This window comes from Pelecanus crispus, chromosome 9 (assembly GCF_030463565.1).
Source record: "Pelecanus crispus isolate bPelCri1 chromosome 9, bPelCri1.pri, whole genome shotgun sequence".
NCBI classification, from domain to species: Eukaryota; Metazoa; Chordata; class Aves; order Pelecaniformes; family Pelecanidae; genus Pelecanus; species Pelecanus crispus.
Window position 1 is genome coordinate 35095719 of NC_134651.1, and position 19694 is coordinate 35115412.

The window sequence follows — 19694 nt, forward strand, 5'->3', positions numbered from 1 at the left end:
AAGTGGACCAGGTGTCAAGAAGGGCCACGCTGGCCAGCCTTCTTGTGGTCATAGCAGTTGCTGCCTTGCATGACAGAAGCCTCAAGACTTTCAGTCGAATAGTCGCCAAGTTTAGCTAACAAATCTGTCTAAGTCTGGGGAAATATTGAAATATTCTCAGCACCACTTTTCTGATTTATCCAACCAGCCAGGGAGGGAAACAAGACTAGGTGAGAAGAGGATGCGTGTTGGAGTGCTTTTATAACATGCCTGGTTGCCTGGGGTTGGGGGAAGGCCACATTGGCTCCTGTTGGCTAGCCGCAGAGCAGATAAGGTGTTACTACCACTGCCAGCGATGGAAAATATCCTTTCGCTTAAGTGACAAAGGCTCGTGTTCTTGGAGGTGAAATATCAAATTTCAATGCTGGGCCCTATGAGGGAGTTGTAATTGTATCTGTCTGCAGCATGCAGATCAATTGCATAATTATTGTGCTCCAACCGCTATATCATACCTATGAGCCGAGTCACGCCAGACAAAGAACAAGCCCAGGAATGTATCTCCATGAAGCAGCTGAATTACTAGGGAGCCGTGCTCCGCAAATGCATTATGCCCGCCTGCTTTGTTCAGGAGATGCTCAGGCATGATTGTCATATTGTGCAGAAAAAAGCCTCCTGCAAGGCCCCTGGATGTTCCGCAGTAGATTGCAACACCTGCGTTGCCTTCAGTTCCAAGGTGTCTGTTTTATTTCATTGAAGGAAAACGTCACAATTTATTGATATGCACCTTTATTCAGAAAGGTCTGCCCAAGCTCGGTGTAATGGTTTTCCTCTTTTCAAATCAGAATATCCAGGAAGGAAAATAACTCTCGAATATTTTGCTGTAGCAGGAAATATCTCTGTCTCTGGCTTCTTCAATATTAAAGAAGAGATTAGCAGATATCCTGGAAGCAGGCCATGTTATTCACTCTCTTCCCACTGAAGCCAAAGGTGAAACTCCCATAGAAATAAATGGAGCAGGTTCTGTGATCACTCAGCCGCTGGGTTCATGTGATCTGCAGTGGAATTGTTTCTCCTTTTGTGATAGAAACTTCTGGATATCTTCTCATCTGTGAACATAAACACCAGTGCTGGAGATGCTAATTAAGTGACGCGGTGGTAAAATCATGCTTCTGCAGAAGTTGCTGACTTAGGTGAGCCTGTGATTTGGCCCTCGCTGTGTCCGAAAAGGCCTGCATGCCTCTGACAGACCTTTCAGGGGTTAAAATGTGAAGCTCGCTGTGTTCCGATAATTTGTTACTCTGAGACAATGCTTCTGCATTTTTGTCCCCCCTTTTTTTCTTCCTTTTTTTTTTTTTTTTTCCTTGGACAAATAGTTATATGGCATGAGGCTTGTTATAGTTGGAAACATCCCTAAGTAAACAGCTGAGCTTAAAATACTCCTTTTTTTTGTCTGGTCTTTTTAAAAAAATACTAGTTATTGCACAAAATAAGACTATGCTGATGCCAGTCACTGCATTCTAGCTGAAAACAGGAAGCTGCCCAAAGTGTCTGTCCCCAGCACTGTGACCATGGAGTTCAGACATTAAAAGCCTCGTTGAAGGATGTGCCCTGTGCTATGAATTGGATCTCTTTATCTCTCTCTCTTTTTTTTTTTTTTTTTTAAATGAGGTGGAAGGCCGCCTATTACAGATAAGTGTATATCCTGCATGTCTGCTTCCTGATCGCTACCAGATTTCATTCATTTTGCTGGTGATTTTCTAGCCTCGCTTTGAACAGGTGACTGTGATGGGGAGTTACCTGCTCATCCAGACCTGGTCTGACAGGTGCTTCCCAGGTGCTCCCTAAATCCTCTGCCTTGCCTTGTGCATCCTTTCATTTCTGAACCTTAGAGGAGGGGTTTGTAGTTCAATACAAAAGGCTGCCTTTTGCAGCTGTGCTTGGACAGCTTAAGAAGCAAGGAGAAATGGAGTTTGCATCATTTTCTGGTGCAACACACAAGAGCCCCAAGATCGTTCTGGATCCTGAAGCCCAACTGCAACAGTAAGCAGGCCAGGTCTTGCCAATCTGTTTCCCCAACAAATTCCCCTTCTCCAGGCTGACAGCTGCCACAGAGCATTCAGGGATTCCCAGATGTCACATAAATGTTTGCTGAACTGGAGACTGCCTTTTCCCAAAGCAAGGGCAAGAGAGAGACTTCGGTTTGGCCCCAACATTTTTGTACTTTCAGTAAGAACTTTGTCACAGAAAAGGAGCTTGGGCTGCCGGAATGAATACATGTTTTATGAGTTCAGCTCAGGATCCTTCAGCATCTGTTGTCAATCCCCGAGATACGCTGTCTCCTGCTGCCAGGTGCTATGCCTGCAGACATTTTACTTTTCTAGATTTAAGCTGGATTTCTAGGCAACTGCTTTTTAAGTTGTTCAAGTAATTTTTCCTGGAGGACAAATCAGATTTCCTTCATGTTCCCTTCTTCCATATCTCCTTCAAATCAGATTCAACTTTGAACTGAGAAGTCCATGGTGTTGATGAACGTAGTCCATGATGCAGGCCATACATGACCAACAGATCACTATGACCTTCACCAGGTTTTGGGAGCCTATAGACCTCTGTGGAGACAAAAATTAGCTCATATTACCAAGGCCCTGGGTGCATTTCCTGTCACAGTAGTTGAGAACAGAAAAGGCATTTTGCACCATTATGGAAATAAAGATGTTAGCTACTGCTTCCTAGAAATATACCACCCCTGACACTGCCCTCCCTGGCTTTGAGCCTGTAGGACTCTACAGATTTAACTGAGCTGTGTTCACACCACTGTGGAAAGGGAAGAAGCCTGTTAGTTTTTATTTTGTGAGGGCAATCGTAGGAAGAAACAATCTGGTCGTTCTTCACTTTTCTCATGAAAATGTAAAGCCTAATGTGTAACCTACTGAGCATCCAAGACCGCAGTAAGAATCAGGGGTCAGAGCTGGTGCTCAGTACCTGAGAAAGGAAGAGCCTCTGCTTCTGCTTCTTTTTGGCAGCCCACCCAGTGATGCACCACATTGGGCTGTCGTAGGTTGATGCCCTTGTCAGTCCCCTCATCAGTGTCTAGGAAGGATTCAAAAAAGTCCCCCTTTTTGCCATCACTCAAAAGTAGGAGCTTATGGGCAGAAAAAGTCTTCCCATCTTCTCACCAATGCTCCCCTCAAAGCATGGCATTGCACACTTCAGGATGGCGTGTCAATAGTAGGACTTACAGATCTTCCTTAAGAGAAAACTAGGGTTGTAAAGCCACTTTCCCCCCATCACTTTTCAAAGCACACAAAAGCAAGCGGGTACCTAATCTCTCAGCCTTTGTGCGAGGTGTCATCCAGCCAGCAAACCCATGCTGCGATGGAGGGCAGGGTACCATGATTCTCCAGGACCAGCACAGCGGAAGGGCTCATGACAGTGCAGTTCAGTAAGACTTTGTTAATCATTTAGGCAGTCTCCATTTAATTCAGACATCTCAGTCTCTCGATTTGGTTCCTCCCTCGGGTTTTGCAGACTCCAAGCAGACAGATTTATTGGGGTCTTAAGCATAATCAGGAACAAATTAGCCTCTGTTAGGATCACACACTGGCCTGGATCACAGCTATTCAAAGGCTGCCTTCCCATCCATGTGAGTATGAATTAAGTCATTGGAATGGAGTAGGTCTTGAGTATTCTTTTATCCCAAACACATGATCTTATCAGAAGCCCATTACGTTTATCATCGCATTAGGAGGGAACATTTGGTGCCAGTGCAGGAGTATGTTGCTATATAAATGTTGTGCTTGCTTCAGTGCCTGCCGTGAAAATAAGTCGGTGCTTCAGGAAGGCCGGGGAAACACTGTCTAAACGCATATGTCTAAAATTAGGCTGTGAGTTTCTGGGTATGTATTTGCATCAGTGGGGTGGCTGCATTGGGGATGTGTAAAGAGAGCATACATGTGTTTGTATGTCAATGTTTCTGTCAGTGTGGGCGTGTAGCAGGACGCACTTGGGTGCCAGTGTTTCACTGTAAGTGTACATCTGACTGTGCATATGTTTATAGGCTGAAGATTGGGTCTTTTTAATATGGTAGGTATTTTCCTTTCTTTTTTTTCCCTTTTACAGAACTAAGCCCCTTTTCATAAAATAACAAACTCTTTTTCCAAAAACACATATTTTCGTATGTTTGGGATTTGTTTTTGAGGATTTTTGATTGCTGACCACAGTCTTTCCAGGGCTGAATATTTCTCAGAGATTTCTGCTGAGGCTCTCACTCAAACTGGGACATAGTGCTCTGGGGTGGGTGAGCCGCTTAGCTTTATCCTACTGTTGTTGGGTACAGCAGAGACCTGGGCTACACTTTGGTATGTCTCTGCAGAAAGAGGAGCATAACAAGAGATGCAGAAGGATAAGGTGAGGGAACCAAGAGTTAGTCTCCATGGCCATCACAGTTACATGCTCGCTCTGCCCCTTCCTTGAGCTGGCCATACACAGAGCATGCATCTCCCAGGGATGAATGAGCCACACTGGTGTAGCACTGTGCCAGCATTAATAAGCCCTGCAGAGAAACAAGGTATGTTACAGGAATGTCCAAACCGGGGCTCTCAGGGCACGTACGGTTCATGAGCAGTTCAAATACACGTTCCCAGCTGGGTCAATATCAGATGAGGAGTAGCAGGGCCCTGCTGGCATCAGGGCTGTTGGGCAATCCGTCTGTGGGAGGAGGCAAGGCAGCTGGGCCGCTGGGGCCAGCACTGCTGGGTTGCCGTAGGGCCCATCTGCACATCCACCCTAGCCCCCTCCCACCGTGGAGTAATGGGACACCCCGGGGAGCCATTGTCATCTTTTGTCTGTGAAGCACTCTCCCAAGCCTCTTCGAGGTGTGTGGTATATGTTTGGTGGCTCCCAGCCATATGAAGATTTTAAGATGTGACATGTAGGGTCAAGAAGTTTGGCCACCCTGGGAATATTCAGTCAGGCACAGGGCTGCAGTCATACAGCTGAACGGCTTCCAGATTCGTGCTGGCTCCTTTTCGCCAGCTCTGAGTACTGGCCCAGCAAATGCACAGTTCCCCACACTTATCCACATACACAAGTTGGCCGCAGAGGTCATGGTGAAATGAAACCACAATGACATTCTTCCCTGATAGACTTCTCCATTCTTTCAAACTCACGCTCTCTTAAGGACCTGAAATTTTGCACGGGGGATCCGGAGGAAGGGCAGGGAAAAGGAGTGAAAGTCATTAAATAATTGAATTGCAATAAACTGATTTTTTTCTGGCTCATGATGGTATTTCACTGTGTAAACTAGGAGGAAAAATAAACAGGGGATTTAGTAGTTTGGAAGTAGCTCAAAATTGAGCAGCCATTGGATTTTCTGACACCTAGCTCAAGATAGTCCAATGCTACCAACAGGACTCTCCTTAGGGATCGCTTCCATCAGTCCAGCTAGCAGCTCTGGCTAATTTCCTACCATTTTTTCAGCAGGCTTATTTGCCAGACAAAAATACAACAGGCTGTCAGAACTGGATACCTCTGGGGACTGGCAATGATAATACAATACAAAATAGGATACCAACAGGTCAAAGGTTTCCATTTCACAGAGTACTCTAATGACTGAAAGTCATTATTGCTATGCAGTCTGTTTGAAAAGAGTAGATGGATCTCAGTTCAGTTTTTAATGGGCCAGTGTTACAGAAACAACCTCAAAAATTTGGCATCTTTGTTGGCAGGCTCATTAGAGAAGCCACAGAATAAATGGACAAGGATAATAAAGTCTCCTGCTGCTTTTGATCCTTTCAGGTCAAATCTGAGTCATGTTGGTGGAAGCCGTGTGTGTATGTGGCAAGCTTATCCTCACACTATGTATACTGTATCTGCTCTTTGGATAAACAGATCTGTTTGGCCCTTTGGTCACTACAACTGTGAACGTGGCAGTTTTTGCCACCCCTAAATTCACAGTTGCTGCTGCTGTTGTTGTTTTGCAGTTATCTTTTAAAAACAAAAAGGGAAACATTGTAGACCAAACCCTCTGTTGGCATTTTTCCATCCAAGTTGGCAGAATTTATGCCAACAGCCACCTTGTCTCTCTATGTATTTTCTATCTCTGCTTTCTTCTGTTTCCATCCTTTTAAATGGAGACAGATGAAAATAAGCAGAAAACCCTTTACATTAGGAAATATATTGGGGGAATTGCCCAATACAAAAGTTGACTATTGTTGCTTGGCTTTTTTAAAATCACCTTGCCTAGAAGTGACCAATGCTTTCACTTCCCAGCGACCTGGTCCAGCAGCCTCACAACCACTGACGTGATCAGGTCCTAGCAACTAGATTGCAGACATGTGTAGCCAGTCCTTTGTGATTTCTCTTCATTTTCTCCTGGCAGATGAACCCAGCAGGTGCTATTTCCATGACGGTGATGGAGTATGCGAGGAATTTGAGCAAATGACCAGCATCAAAGACTGTGGTGTTTACACTCCCAAAGGCTTCCTTGATCAGTGGGCTTCCAATGTCTCTGTCTCACATCACAGTGACCAGCAGTGTCCAGGATGGGTGGTCATCGGTCAGCCAGCAGCAACCCAGGTAAGGAAAACATACTCCCTTTCCTGTCCTCGAAAGTGAAGTCCAGCAAGCAGCAACATTCATGAGCGTAGCTAGATGGTCAGCATTCATGTGTGATGTTACCCCTGCGTGTTAACTTGCTGCTTCACCAAGGAAGGCCCCTGACAGCAGTTTCCCTCTTTCTGAGCCTGATTAGTAGTGATGAGTTGAAATTCAATTCCAATCATCCAACTGAAAACTGGCTGAAGTTGTGGCCTGCTTGATTCAGTAAGCTGTGTAGGAGTCACCTCAACTAACTATCATCACCTAAAAGACTAGACGAGGTCTCTGCAGCTAGCACAGGGTACTGTCTTGTGGCGATGAGTTCTGAAGGCTAATGCTGAATAATACAAAAGAGCGTTCTTTCTTTTTTAATAGTTTTGTGTTTTCTGTCTCCCAGTTTCATAAAAGCACCCTATTGTTCTATTCTGAGAAAGGTCCCGTCCATTCCCAAAGCCATTCATTAGCTTTAACCCCCTCCTTACATGTCTCCTTTGTAACATAAATAGCTCCAGTTACCATAACTTTACCTTTTGTCTCCCTGAGAGAATTAGATCCAAATGAGTTCAAAAAGACATTAGATAAATGCCTGGAAAACAGAGCTGTACACAATGCAGATGCGACAGTCCAGATGCAATCTGATTCAGGAAATCCCACATTGCTTATTGTTGTTTTTTTAGAGGATACAGCAGGGAAAGGATCATCATATGTAAGAGCTGCTTCGTATATTCCTCCTTCAGCACCCACTGTTGTCCCTTGCTAGAGATAAGAGCAGTGGATTAGGTGGACTTCTGGTTTGATGCAGCAAAGTTGTTCTTACAGTCTAATTATCTGGGAGGTGTCCTGAGTGGGCAGTGCAGAGAGGAATGCCGTGTCACAGATATGACAAGCAGATTTCTCCGTGAGTAGTAAACGCTAAGCATTTCCAATTGGCTTGCAAGAGAAAACATCTTTATCCAAGACACTTGGCCTTGTTCACATTGCACAAGTCTGTAACAAATTAATGACCAGGTCAGTTTTAAATGCACAAAGCGTGGTTAGCTGGCATAGTACCAAGACAGAATCCTGAGCCCAGTATTGCCTTTTTGTCATGGTCTCATTTATTATTTCACACCGTAAAAGGAACTTTCCTCTGGACCCCTACCAGTGCCTTCGAAACTTCTTTCTTGTTCAAGCTCCCTGTACTGTAGTACAGTCCAAAGCCCACTGTCTCCAGTTCAGGTGCTGCTTTATGCGCATGTCCCCAAGCACTCTGTCCCCGTGCAGCCGCTACACAGAGCTGCCCTGATTTTCTATTAATGCATTGGTAGAAACGCAGCCGCGCCATGCAGTAGGTAACATATGGTCCTGTGGTGGAAGAAACACCACCATGCGCACACACAACAGAAAGCCCTGCTGTGTAGCCACAACTCGGGCATGTTTGTTGTACTGAGATGAGATGAAGTTGTCACAGCCTTGTTAAAAAAAAGAGGAAAAAAAAAAGCTGTTGTATCTATAGGCAGAGCACTAGCATATCACACACTGGCAGAGTGAATGGGAACATGCCTCCTGTTATTGCCTGGCCCCTGGGGAGATAACAGTGTGCTATTTACTTCCAGCAAAAGGAATTTTTGCTTTAGCTCAGCTGGTCCTATTACACCAGTTTGAGTGCATGGGGTTCATTGACCTTTTTAATCATATATGTTGAGAAAGTCTTTGTTTTCCCCAGGAACAAGACAGCCTCGTCGGCTTGTGAAAGCACCTGACTTGTCACTCTAGAGAGGTTAGGTGGGGCAGCAGGTCATCAGTCTGTTAGCTAGCGGAGATGAAAATTAACCTAAGATCTCCTCTAATCACTGCATGTAATGATCACTGGTGTGTAAACAAGTTTGGCTTCATTATCTGCACAAGCATTAAGCCTTAGGGGTTTTTTGTATTGATGAAAGGAGCACCTTTCCTCACCCAGATATCTTTCAGAGTAGGTTGTGTGCTTGCTGGTGTTGTGCAAACTTTTCGTGTTGTTGCTGGGTAGTTTCCTGATTAATCAGAGTGGCATTTGTGTTGGCTTCTCATCAAGAATGCCATGAAAGATATGTTTGAGTGCAGTGCACAGCAATATACAGAATACATAAGCTGTTTGCTAGCCATCCCCATTTCTTGTAATTGCCCCAGCACTCTCAAGGTGCTTTAAAGCATTTTAAGCATGTCCTTCATGATTTAAAATGTTTCTCATCCTTAGATATCTCAACACCCACTTCTCTGCATGACTGTCATAGTTTTGCCTAGGCTGTTTCCGAGGAGTAGGCATTGCGACTTGGTTTGTTATTGTGGTATTTCTCAGCAATATCTGCCTGCATGTGCTTGTTTACTGTTGGAGGATTGTTTATGAGTACAAGCCAGTGCACACTTGCTTGTTATTGTAGGGTTGCTTCTGTGGACTGACCACCCCACACCTGTTTGCTCAGTTCACCTAAGACATTGCCTGTTTTTGCAGTCGGTTGTTCCTTAGAAGTAGGGTGCCCCTACTTGGTTATTACTTTGAGATAGATCTTACATCATTCCTTATTTGTTAGTATGAGGCTGCTGAATGGCAACATACTAAGTGAGGGGGAAAAAAAAGTTCACAGTATAAGGTTTGTTTTGAACAACAAAATGCTTACAAAGAATGACACAGTCTTGATGGAGAGATACACATTTGAAAAATGGAAAGGTCAAACAGCCCCCCCTTTAAACAATCGCTCTTTCTGCAGAAGCAAGACTGATAGCCACTTCTACTTTCCTGGCAGCCACTCTTCAGTGCTGATTAAGAAATATTCTCAGTACTGACAGCATCATATTTAGAGCCAAAGAGGGCCAGTCAGCAACATTGTACCAGCACAGAAATGCAAGCACCGATTGCAGGGTATTTTTACAGTTTGATTTCTAATCTGGCATCCTCCACAGATCTTGAAGCAGACGCTGCTCAGTACCTGTTGTCGGCTGCAGGAGGAATTCAGCAATAAGGGCTTTGCACACTCTTGGGCTGCTCTTTTCCCTACCACTCTTGCTGTGAGTTTGTAAACAGCCTCTCCTTGCCATTCACTGTGTGTGAAATATTATCAGTGTTGATGTACTGGTTGTGTGGGGTTTTCTACAGCACTGTTTATTTCTCAGGGCCTTTCTTGTGCTAACAATTATTGATGCTAGCATTAAGTCATCAGCTGGTGTATGCTGGCAAAGACTACAAAAAGGCAGTAGTGCTGGGCCAATTTATACTAGCTGAAGGACAGATCCAGTAGGCATAAACAGACAGACAAAGGGTGCTTCAGCTGATCTGTTTTGTGAATAGCTGCAATTTTTCCTGTATTGGGAGTCCCCAGGGACTTATTTCCCTAACTGGGTAACTTTGTACCCAGCTAGGGTCAACCTCCATGTTACCAGCAGGAGACAAGGAGGACATGGCCTCCTGACAACAAGTTAAGCACACCTGGGCTTGACAACGCCTGAGTTTAAAAAGCCAACTCGTGGCCTACTCAGACCATCCCTGTTTTATCATCACTGGTGAAGCTGCATCAGTGAGGAGTGTTAAGGAGGCACATGCAGTGTGGATTCGGTCACAGTAAAAGGTTGGCTGGCCTGTAGGGTTCAAGAAATCAGGATCTTGCACTAACCTTAGTCGACTCAATCTCCATGCTCTCACTGCACACCAATTTTGTTTTGCCACAGTTTTCACTGGATTGAGTGCATTAGCTTGTATGTTAGTCTCTCCAGTTTCTACAGTAGGTTGTACTGAGCATGAAGGATTTGGATATTTTGCTGAAGTGTCTTTTCTGTACAGATGTGCCTTTGGAGGAAGCCTCTGACAGGCCTGTTTCGGGAGGGTTGCTCCATGGCTTGGGCAAGAAGAGCAGAGGCAGATGGGTGCGGACCAACCATGGGAGGCTGGAGATGCCATTTCTCCTTTCCTCTTGCCAATGGCACTCCTGCTTTTGGAGAACTGATTCCTCTGCAGTTTCCCTTTGGGCCTTTGTAATAGAGAATTATAAGAAGGGACTAATGGATCTTTAGGTCGCTTATGTTAACCTTGTTACTCCTGTCATGGCAATGTGTGCTCAGGACTTGGAAGTTGGTGTGTGCATTGGCGATTTAGAGGGCCAGTCCCCCAGTAGCTATGTCTTTCATTGCATTTACTCCCAGTTGTGCAGAAGTTGTTTAGACCAAGTAACCATATATATCTCTCTATATATAATTTTTTTTTTCCTCCCTATGCCATTGTCTGAGCATGGTTTTCCCCTGTGTGGAAAAAGCCACACAGCTCAGGCACAGCTAACCAAAAGGGGACTTTTTCCTGAGGCTGCTGGGCACAGACAGATCCTGGGATTCGTTTTTGTTCCCGGACTGACAAACACACCCTGTTCTCCTCCGGGTACCCCACAGGGGCTGCTATGGAGTAAGAAGTTGTGGAAGAGGATTCTTATTACATCTTTCCCACAAACAGAGGCCCCCTCCTGCCCCTATTACAGTTCCCACAATTGCACTCATCCAGACTCACTGCAACAAACCTATTCTTCCACCAGCAGCAGAAAGATGTCTAGAATTGCAGTATGTCTGAAATTGCCCACAAAAGGAGAAGACAAGAGAACAAAAATATTCTGAATACTAGAAGAAATAACATGGTAGAGCAAGGGCTCCAAGAGTGGTAAGAAAATACTGTAGCAAAATTGAAGAGAAAGATGATAAAGTTCTCTTCCATGCAGTTTTATTCTGTCTAATAAATATAATGCTGAAGATAATTCCCCAAAGATCCAGCAAAGCCAACAAATAGAGTAATCTTGAACAGAAGTGGGAAGAGAGGAAACCTGCAACTTTTAATGGAGAAGCCATTCCTTTCCTTTGGGGTGATCTTGCTGAGAAGAGGGAGGGTGTCTGTCTGTCGGCTCTGCAAGTGGCCCTTTTTGAACTTCCCAATTCACAGCCAAGTCCTGTTGCTCTTCAACGGTAAGAGTTTTGTTGTGGTCGGAGGGATTAAAAAAACCCCATTTTTAATAAGATGATTTGCTTTGCAAATGTCTTTGTTATTTATAGCCGAGCCAGGCTTTGAACTGCTAATCTCTGGAGGATGAGGGCAGAATCCCACTAAGAAAAATCATTAATGGAGGAACCATGAGTGATCAGAGACCAGTTCTGGAAAAAGATGAACTGGACAGGGTGCGCAGGCGGTTGCAAGAGGAATGTAGGTTTGCTGTATGCATCTGAGCTCATTTCCAGTACTGGCTAATCCACCAAAAGGCTTCAGTTTAAGTTACAGAGTCTCCAAGTCTAAAGTTAGTTCAAGGGGGTCCAAAACTTTGTCTTTATTTCAGCCTTCCTCCCGGATACTACTGACCAGCCAATTTGGTCTTTTGCCTGAAGGCTGAAGAGTTGCATCACAAGCCTCGCCCTGACCATCAGGCAAATTCAGGCTGGAATGCTCCTTCTTTGGCTTAAGTGATGATATTTTTCATACTTTTTCAATGTACAGGGAGTAATTAAGCCTTATCACAGCCGCATTGTTTGGCTTCTGTTCCATTTAATAGAGGTGGTAACTGGAGCACAGAAGGGTAAAGCTACTGTTTGAGGACTAAACCTCAGTATCCTTCAGAGATCTTGCAGGCACTGGGCATTATTGAACCTAGACCTCCCCAGGACTAGGAAGTTCAGGACATCTTGAAAGGGAAATGTTCATATCTTGGACAAAAAGAAAACTGTTCAGGGCCTGCTGAGGTTGCTGTCTGGGAGCAGAGACCTGGAAGGGGTTTGGGGTCATTAAATCTGCATTTTAGCTCTGTCAGCCACCTCACATCATCCCGTTTGTGAATTAATCAGTCTTTATCCTAGCACAGTTCAGCTGTTCATTCTCAGTACAAAAGGACTGGAAAACCATCCCACCAACTCCTTACTTTAATGGCTAGAAACCTTGTTTCCCACCTGTCTTGCTGGGAAAGCTGATTTTACACCTTTCTGCTGAAGGAACTCCCCTGGTCCTTATTCACATGTTTGCATTGCTGCTTTGCTTCGTTGGAGGAGGTGGTCCATGCGAAGGGTCCACACCAAGGTGAGGGATGCTGCAAAGATGTGTGCTAACATCAGTGCCATGGCTCCTGCTCAGGAATGATCTCGGTGTTCTGGGAGGTCTCTGAAACAAAATAAAATGAGAAATGGGATTTCTAGGTAGGCTGGCTTGAAAGAGATTCAGTTGCAGAGAGATGGCTGAGAAAGAGCATTACCCTTAAAGTCAATCCAGAGCTGGCTGGAGAAAAGGGAATGCTGCCCATCACCTGGCTGCCTGCTCCCTGCTAGGACAGACGGTGATTCCCTCCCTCTCACTCCTTCATCCCCATGTCTTCCAGTGCTCCTCTGCTCCTGGCAGTGGTAAACCAGCAGACCCCATGGCTGATGTCGTAGCCTCTGGCTGGTTTGTGTAAGGGGAGGACAGAGAGAACACAATAAGATGTCAGAGGAGATTCCAAGCAATTTTGCCAAACACTCAAGGGATATTTTTTTCTTTCCATTCCCCTCCCCCCTTAGTTTTTAGAATAATTTTTCAAGAGCACATATGCAAGTCATCTAAGGGAAACAGAACAGTGAGTACCAGGGGCTGGTACACTGTGTTCCCTTTGTACTGTACAGAAAATAGATAAAAGAAACAAAGGATAATGCAGAGAGCAAAGCAGCCATCAGTACTCTCAGAGAGGTTCAGTCTGACCTTTTCAGAGATGAAGGTCAACCCAAAAATCCTCAGGTGCCGGAAATTGGTCCCGTCTTCCTAGGACCAGGAGACATTTACCATTAACGAAACAAGAGCAGAATTCCATGCCATGTGTTGTTGCTAGAAGCGGGAGGAAAGGCAAGAAAGGAATATTGTCTTGGATAATAATAAGGATTATGTGTTTATTTAGGAAGGAACTTACCATTTTATGATCATATCTGCTGTACACCCAGCCACCTACCCAGATTACATGTGGTAATAGAAAACAGCTTGGATCCCCCCCAGTATCAGCGAGCTGGAAAGCCGGACCCCCCCCCGCCATCAGTGAGCTGGAAAACCAGACCCCACGACAGCGGCGGTGCTCGTTAGCATGCACTCTTCTGAAAGGAGACCCCCCTCCTCGGCCCTTGCCCCTCAACCTGCCAGTCCCTCTGTCTGCTGTTGCTGCTCACAAGCCTTTAGATGCAGAGCATGTCCAGCTGTAAGCGTGGGATAGCTCTCCTGCATCCCATCCGGGTTGTTTGTCTTGGGTCCCTCTCCATTCAGAGCAGAATGATTTTGCATAAATGCATCGACACGTCTGCTTTGTTCATGCATGAAGGGTCTTCGGCATTTCTCATCCCACCCCCGCGCCGGCCGTCTTCTCCCTGCCCCCCTGGCATATAGCTTCACCATCTTTTGCATGATTTCCCTGTGCAGCAGTGAATAAACCTGCCTGAAGCATTGCCAGTCAATCAAGTGCAGTTAAAAATACCCAGTCAATTATTTTGGATAGAATTAAAACAAGTGATCGGAAGGAGAGGATGGAAAAGGGTGCAAGAGCGAAGCCGTAATGGCCTTTACTATGTAATTTGGTTTCATGTTCTGCACAAGAAAACATGTAAAATATGTAAACAGAGCTCTCCAGGATTGTAATGTAGCTACAAAGCCACAGATATACAGGCAGGCAGGGTGCTATTCTTTAGCAGAACGGAATGCCATCCCCAAAACCACACGATCATTTCTTTAAGCCTGAAAGTAAACTTTCTCATGCCAGGAGTGGAGAATTTATTTTTTCTTTTAAATGGAGGATTGTCTGCACTACTTGTTCAGAGAACTGTAGGCATTTTAGCCCACGTTGTCATAAGAGACCTCGTATTTCGAATGCCAATGAATTTTAGGGTGTTCATCTTGAGATGTCTCTAAAAGGCATGGTTTTTGGAGGATGGTGCTTACCCTGCACTGTTCTGAAGGTCTCTTGAGTCAATCCCTCTGTCCCCACCTGCAAAGAAGTATCTGCTTTAAAAAGGGAAAAAATAAAACTGGGGACCATTTGGATAAACTCTTGAGCTGCTTTAAATCTCTCCTGAATTGTGCTGCCTTAGTTGGATCTGTAACTGTTGAGGAACCCCAAATCCGTGCTCATATTTGGAAATACTGCCTGTGAAGTTGGAGGATCACTGTTTCTTCTGAGGTCATTTCAGTGGTGAATCTGATAAGAAGACATGATTCACCCATCTGGTAAATGGTCCCAGCTCCCCCTGCTATCAGCAGGAGCCTCCCCTGGGCCCGCACTTCCACCGTAGCCTCAGGGTCCAGCTGCAAACTTTAATGCATGCCAGGAAATGGTTATTTGCATGATCAGTGCTATTATCTGTCTGTGCATGTACCTGCTTACTGGGAGAAGCTCTCATTTCAGGAGAACATCAAGTTCTGCTTAGCCATTTTAGTCACTGGGCCAAAATCTCTATACTTAGTCCTTTGGGCAGTGGATCTTATTCTCCAATATTTTGGTAATTAACCCTTGCATCATCAACCTGAGAGACAAGTCTCTTTTCAGAGAGGGGAAGCTGAAGCACAGGGTAGAGATGACCTTCTTTCCACCTTTCTCCAACCAAGTATCTTTGAAAAATCTGCCCTTCTAGCAGAGCAGAACTGTTCCTGGCGCACTGCACTGTGTTACACGGTGACCCTTACCTGCTGGAAAAAGAAAGCCTGACTTTATGGAAATATAACTGTGTCCCAGTGGTTGCTTCTGGTGGGAAAGGCCAAGACGGAGCAGCCATGATTTCCTCCATCCCCTGTGCTCCCAGTCTGTCCTCCCAGAGCCTGCTCCTGGGAGGCAGTGAGGCTGAAGAAACCGTGAACTTCCTCCCACAGACAATGCTCATAATTCAGTCCCCATGGTAACTTCTTTGGAGAGCTGCTGGGAAGTTTCTGCGAACTCCCCCACTGGCCTGGAGCATCAAGGATGAAACGCTTCAAGTGGACTTTTGGTTTAATTTGTTGGAGTTTGAGGTTATGAGATCAATCAGGGCTGTTCTGAGGTTAGAGGGAAGCAACGGGCTTCCCCAGACACCTGCAACCAAACCTTAGTTTGGGTGCAGATGTGCGTGGGCTGGAAGAAGCAACTGGCTGCTGCTCTACAGACTCTCTCTGGATGGTCCAGCTCATTCAGAGGAATTTATTTGCGCGGTGGCAGTTTCGTTACTCTACAGTTTCAGGGGGAAAAGCCCAGTGAAGCAAGGGGGGGAAACGTTCTGATTTGCATACCACAAGCCATGCCTTCAGGTATTAAGAAAAACAAGCCACATGGTTTAATCTTAATTAATGCACGCTGACGTAGGGCTGAGTAGTTGGATGGGAAACTGAGAGGGTTTGATTGCTGAGGTGTAACCGCAGTCAGCTCCGCGGGACAGCACATGGTAGCTCTCCTCCGTGCCCCCACCACCACACTCCCTGGGAGCCCCGCCACAGCCCTCCCTCTCGCTATTAATTTCAGGGCCTCTTCCCAATGTATCATCTCCCTGAATGTATCTAGTTAAGGCCTGTTGACAGCCCAGAGCAGACTTACACCCTTAGGATTAGAGGCATGTGTACATCTTCATATAGGCAAGCACAACAACTGGGTGGCTGGCTGGCTTGCTGGGAGTGCGGTGTGGGAAGCTGAGCAGCTCAGAGGGGGAAAAGGAGACAGGGAGAGAGAGATTTGCACCCCCAATTATCCTTGCATGTGGAAAAGCTGTGTGATGAGGGTTGCGTGTGGTTTACACAGCATGTTTACATGGTCCATAACCGTAAACAAAGCTGAAAAGCATGACTTTAACTCTGGAAATAAAAACGCTGGAAACCCCTGGTTTCTGCACATGAGAAAGTTTTGTTCTTTAAACACACAGATGTTTTTAAATTAAAAATCAGTCTTTTGACCTTTCCTGAATGTGATCATGTGGTCAGAGCTGACATTAACCACTGCACGGCTGTTTGCTTCAGCCACAGGCGAAGCTTAACTTAGCAAGCAATCTTCAGAGCTCGTGGTAGCACCTGTGTTGTGTCACATGTCTTGGAAGCGGCTCCTGTGCCCCATGTGCACTTGGGGCGGTTCAGGGGAGGTGGGGTTAGGTATGGGGATATTGAGGGTCTGCTCCTACTGTGCTGGAAACGAAAGCGTTGTGGTGTTTTCCTCTTTGCTAGTTGAAAAAGCTGTGGCTTAATTTTTTTCCTATTTGTCTCTCTTCCTATCAGAAAGGTTGCCCAAGTGCTTCTAAGCTTCTCTGTCCACCTCAGCCAGTGTGTTATTCTGATGGAGAATTCCTCATGGAGATGAAGGGATTTGTTGTTGTTGCTTTTGGGCTTTCTCTAACTAGCTGTGTGCTTTCTTTGTCCAAGCAAATTTATAGGACCAGCTTTGGGAAGGAGGGGATGTTACCAAGCCCAATCCTGCTTTGCCTTGCAGGAGTGCCAAACCAGCAAAACTACAATGAATCCAGTGAGTCGGATCCACTAGTATAATAATAAAAATATATTTAAGATCCTCCAAAAGTGTGGTGCACATTCTGCCTTTGACGGTTTGATTTTCTGATGCCAGCTGCTCCCAAATGAAATGCTCCAGTCAAAGGGAAAAAAAAAAAAAAAAGCAAAAGCTTGTGCTCTACTCATCAGTGGTAGAAGCTTATGGGATGGGATTGTTTTCCTTTGCCGCAGCACCCCCACAGCCAGCCTTGGCCCGCAGTTATATGCAAGCTTTGCTCTAGTGGACCTAGCTGGTTCAAGTTAGAGACAGGCAGTTCGGGAACCTGAGCGTGCAGCCAACAATAATGTTCTGGCTACTGTATTTGTTTAACCTCGCTCTCCAGTGGATGGATATATAGTCTGTTAAAGCACTTATCAGTCTATAATGCCTTCAGACTTTTGTGAGCAGCTATGTGGAAGTTGTAGACAGGAGATTTTGCCACGGATTGAAAATGTCTTTTAGCTTTAATGAGGCTGATGTTTGCAAAACTGAAGGTATAAGGTCTTGTTTGGGTGCTGTTTCTTTATCCTGTCTGTCTAGCGGGTTGCATTTGGCTGCTATTTCTACTGGTAGATGCATTTATGAATTTGAACATAATAGCAGAATGCAATTTAGGGCTAATTCTAAGAATTATGCCTTCTAGCTGAGATCCTGGCAGTGCTGAGGTGGACGGTGGTGTTGTTTAAGAGTAGCATCTTTATGTCTTACTGCTGTGTTGAAGCAATAGGAAACCTCTGATATGAATAAACAGGAGCACATGGCACACTTTGATGTGCTTCATATGAGACTGCATTCTGTGTGGCTGTGTACTTGGAGTTATCACTTGCTTTTGCATCTTTTCAGGGTGCATTGCTGAATGGCAAAAGAATCAGGGGCATGTACAAAAGGCACTCATGAGCTCCAAATGCTGGTGCTTACTTGTGGGCTTGTGCAAAAGTTGAGTTGATTATTAAAACCCATTAGCACAATTATTTCTTCTTTTTCTCACTCTTTTTCTGTAGTTTCTGGCCCCAGCTCAGATGAGGTCTTTTGGGTGATCCTTTGAACAGTGCAAAAATCATCTGGTTACGGTTTTGTTGTAAAATCAAAACTCCATATTGTTTTTTCCACAGGTCCAGCTAGCATCCTAGATATTTTGATTACACCTGGCTGGATGTCAAAGCCAATGTGGGTTTGGGATAGGGCCAGTCAGAACTGATTTACAGTTTTTTTCAGGTATACCATGTGAAGTTTATGGTTTTATGTGATTTTGATTTGAACTCACCGGTTTTAAATGAAGTTTGCTTTGAATCTGGAGATAACAGAAATTCAAAGGAAGGCTCAAAGAATGCAGGTCTGCATGATTTAAAAATTGAAATATATTGTTCATACAGACTCTTTGGAAGTGAAATAACTGCATTTTTTGAGAAAGCTAAAGTTAATAACACACATTGAATACACATGCAATCTGGGTCATCATCTAATCGAAATCCCTGTAGCTCCTATTCACTTTCCTGAAACTAAACCAACTTACATGACAAAACAAAATAGCCCTTGCATCTCCCACTCATTTCTGAATCACAGCCCTGTGTTACATCCAAAACTCTACCCAAGGAAATTTCCTTTTGGAAATGAACCGCTATAATTTCTATTGTAAAGTAGAGGAATTGATCATCATGTCATACTGCAGATGAACTATTGATGCTAATATCATATCAGCTGTGGTGTTTTCATACACCACAAAGGTCACTTTCCAGTTACTAAAAAATCCAGCCAAACCTTCTGCTGAAAATTTCAGTTCTGGGCTAAGAAAGCTGTAGTAACATGCTAATTGAACACTAAGTCTGCAATAGACACCATCAGCGGCTCCAGATTCAAAGGGGAAGTGGCTGTGCTGAGACTGGACAGAGCAACTGGCAATGGGGCTTTATTTCATCCTGCAGGATATGTAATCTGCTTCCCAATCCCACAGCCAAATCCTGTTCTACATTACATGGGTAAAATTGGCAGATGAGATTTCCTCTTACTTCTGAGCCAACTGAATCTGGGAGTAATATAGCATCAGTGTGTTACCCCAGAAGTTTTATCAGCTTCCATTTGATAAAGCTTTTCTGTTGATCACCTGCCTGCATGCCTTTGTCCTAGAGCAGGACGTGCTGCAATTTTTTCATCTTTTGCCATCAGACCTTTAAGTACCCCAATGAAAACAGGCAAAAGCAGACAAAGAACACAAAACTTAGTAAAACTGTGTTATCAGACACAGAGGACAAGTAGAGGTTTGGAGTAGAAGCTACAGTTCATGAGCATCAGATGTAAGGGAAAGTTGCTGCTGAGGAAGAAGCAGCAGAGTAGAAGGTAAGAAGGCTATTGAAAGAGGGAGGACACAGCTTTCTCATCATCTCATGCTTATAACCCATGCTGCTGAATCAGATTTGGTTTTGGCTTTTGGTTTTTGATTTTACAACAGGGTATTTTGAACTCATTGTTAGTGCACAGGAAAAGTTAATATATATACCGTTTTGGAAAAAGTAACTTTGAATGCTTTCCTTAAGTTTTAGAGGCCAGCCTGAAATGACCCAATGCTGACTTTCATAGTAGAGCAGACAACTGTTGACTCAAATCTTCTGACAGGACAAATCCAGAACACTAGTAAAGAAACTAGTCCTAAAG

General features: G+C 44.7%; 1 protein-coding gene across 1 annotated transcript in view; it reads left to right on the top strand.

Annotated features, from left to right (window-relative positions):
* PAPPA (pappalysin 1) overlaps positions 1-19694 on the top strand; it is a 177860-nt gene that overhangs the window by 99289 nt on the left and 58877 nt on the right. The window contains exon 10 of the mRNA XM_009482689.2: positions 6356-6552. Coding sequence (XP_009480964.1) covers positions 6356-6552 — 197 coding nt within the window. The remainder of the gene's footprint in view (positions 1-6355; positions 6553-19694) is intronic.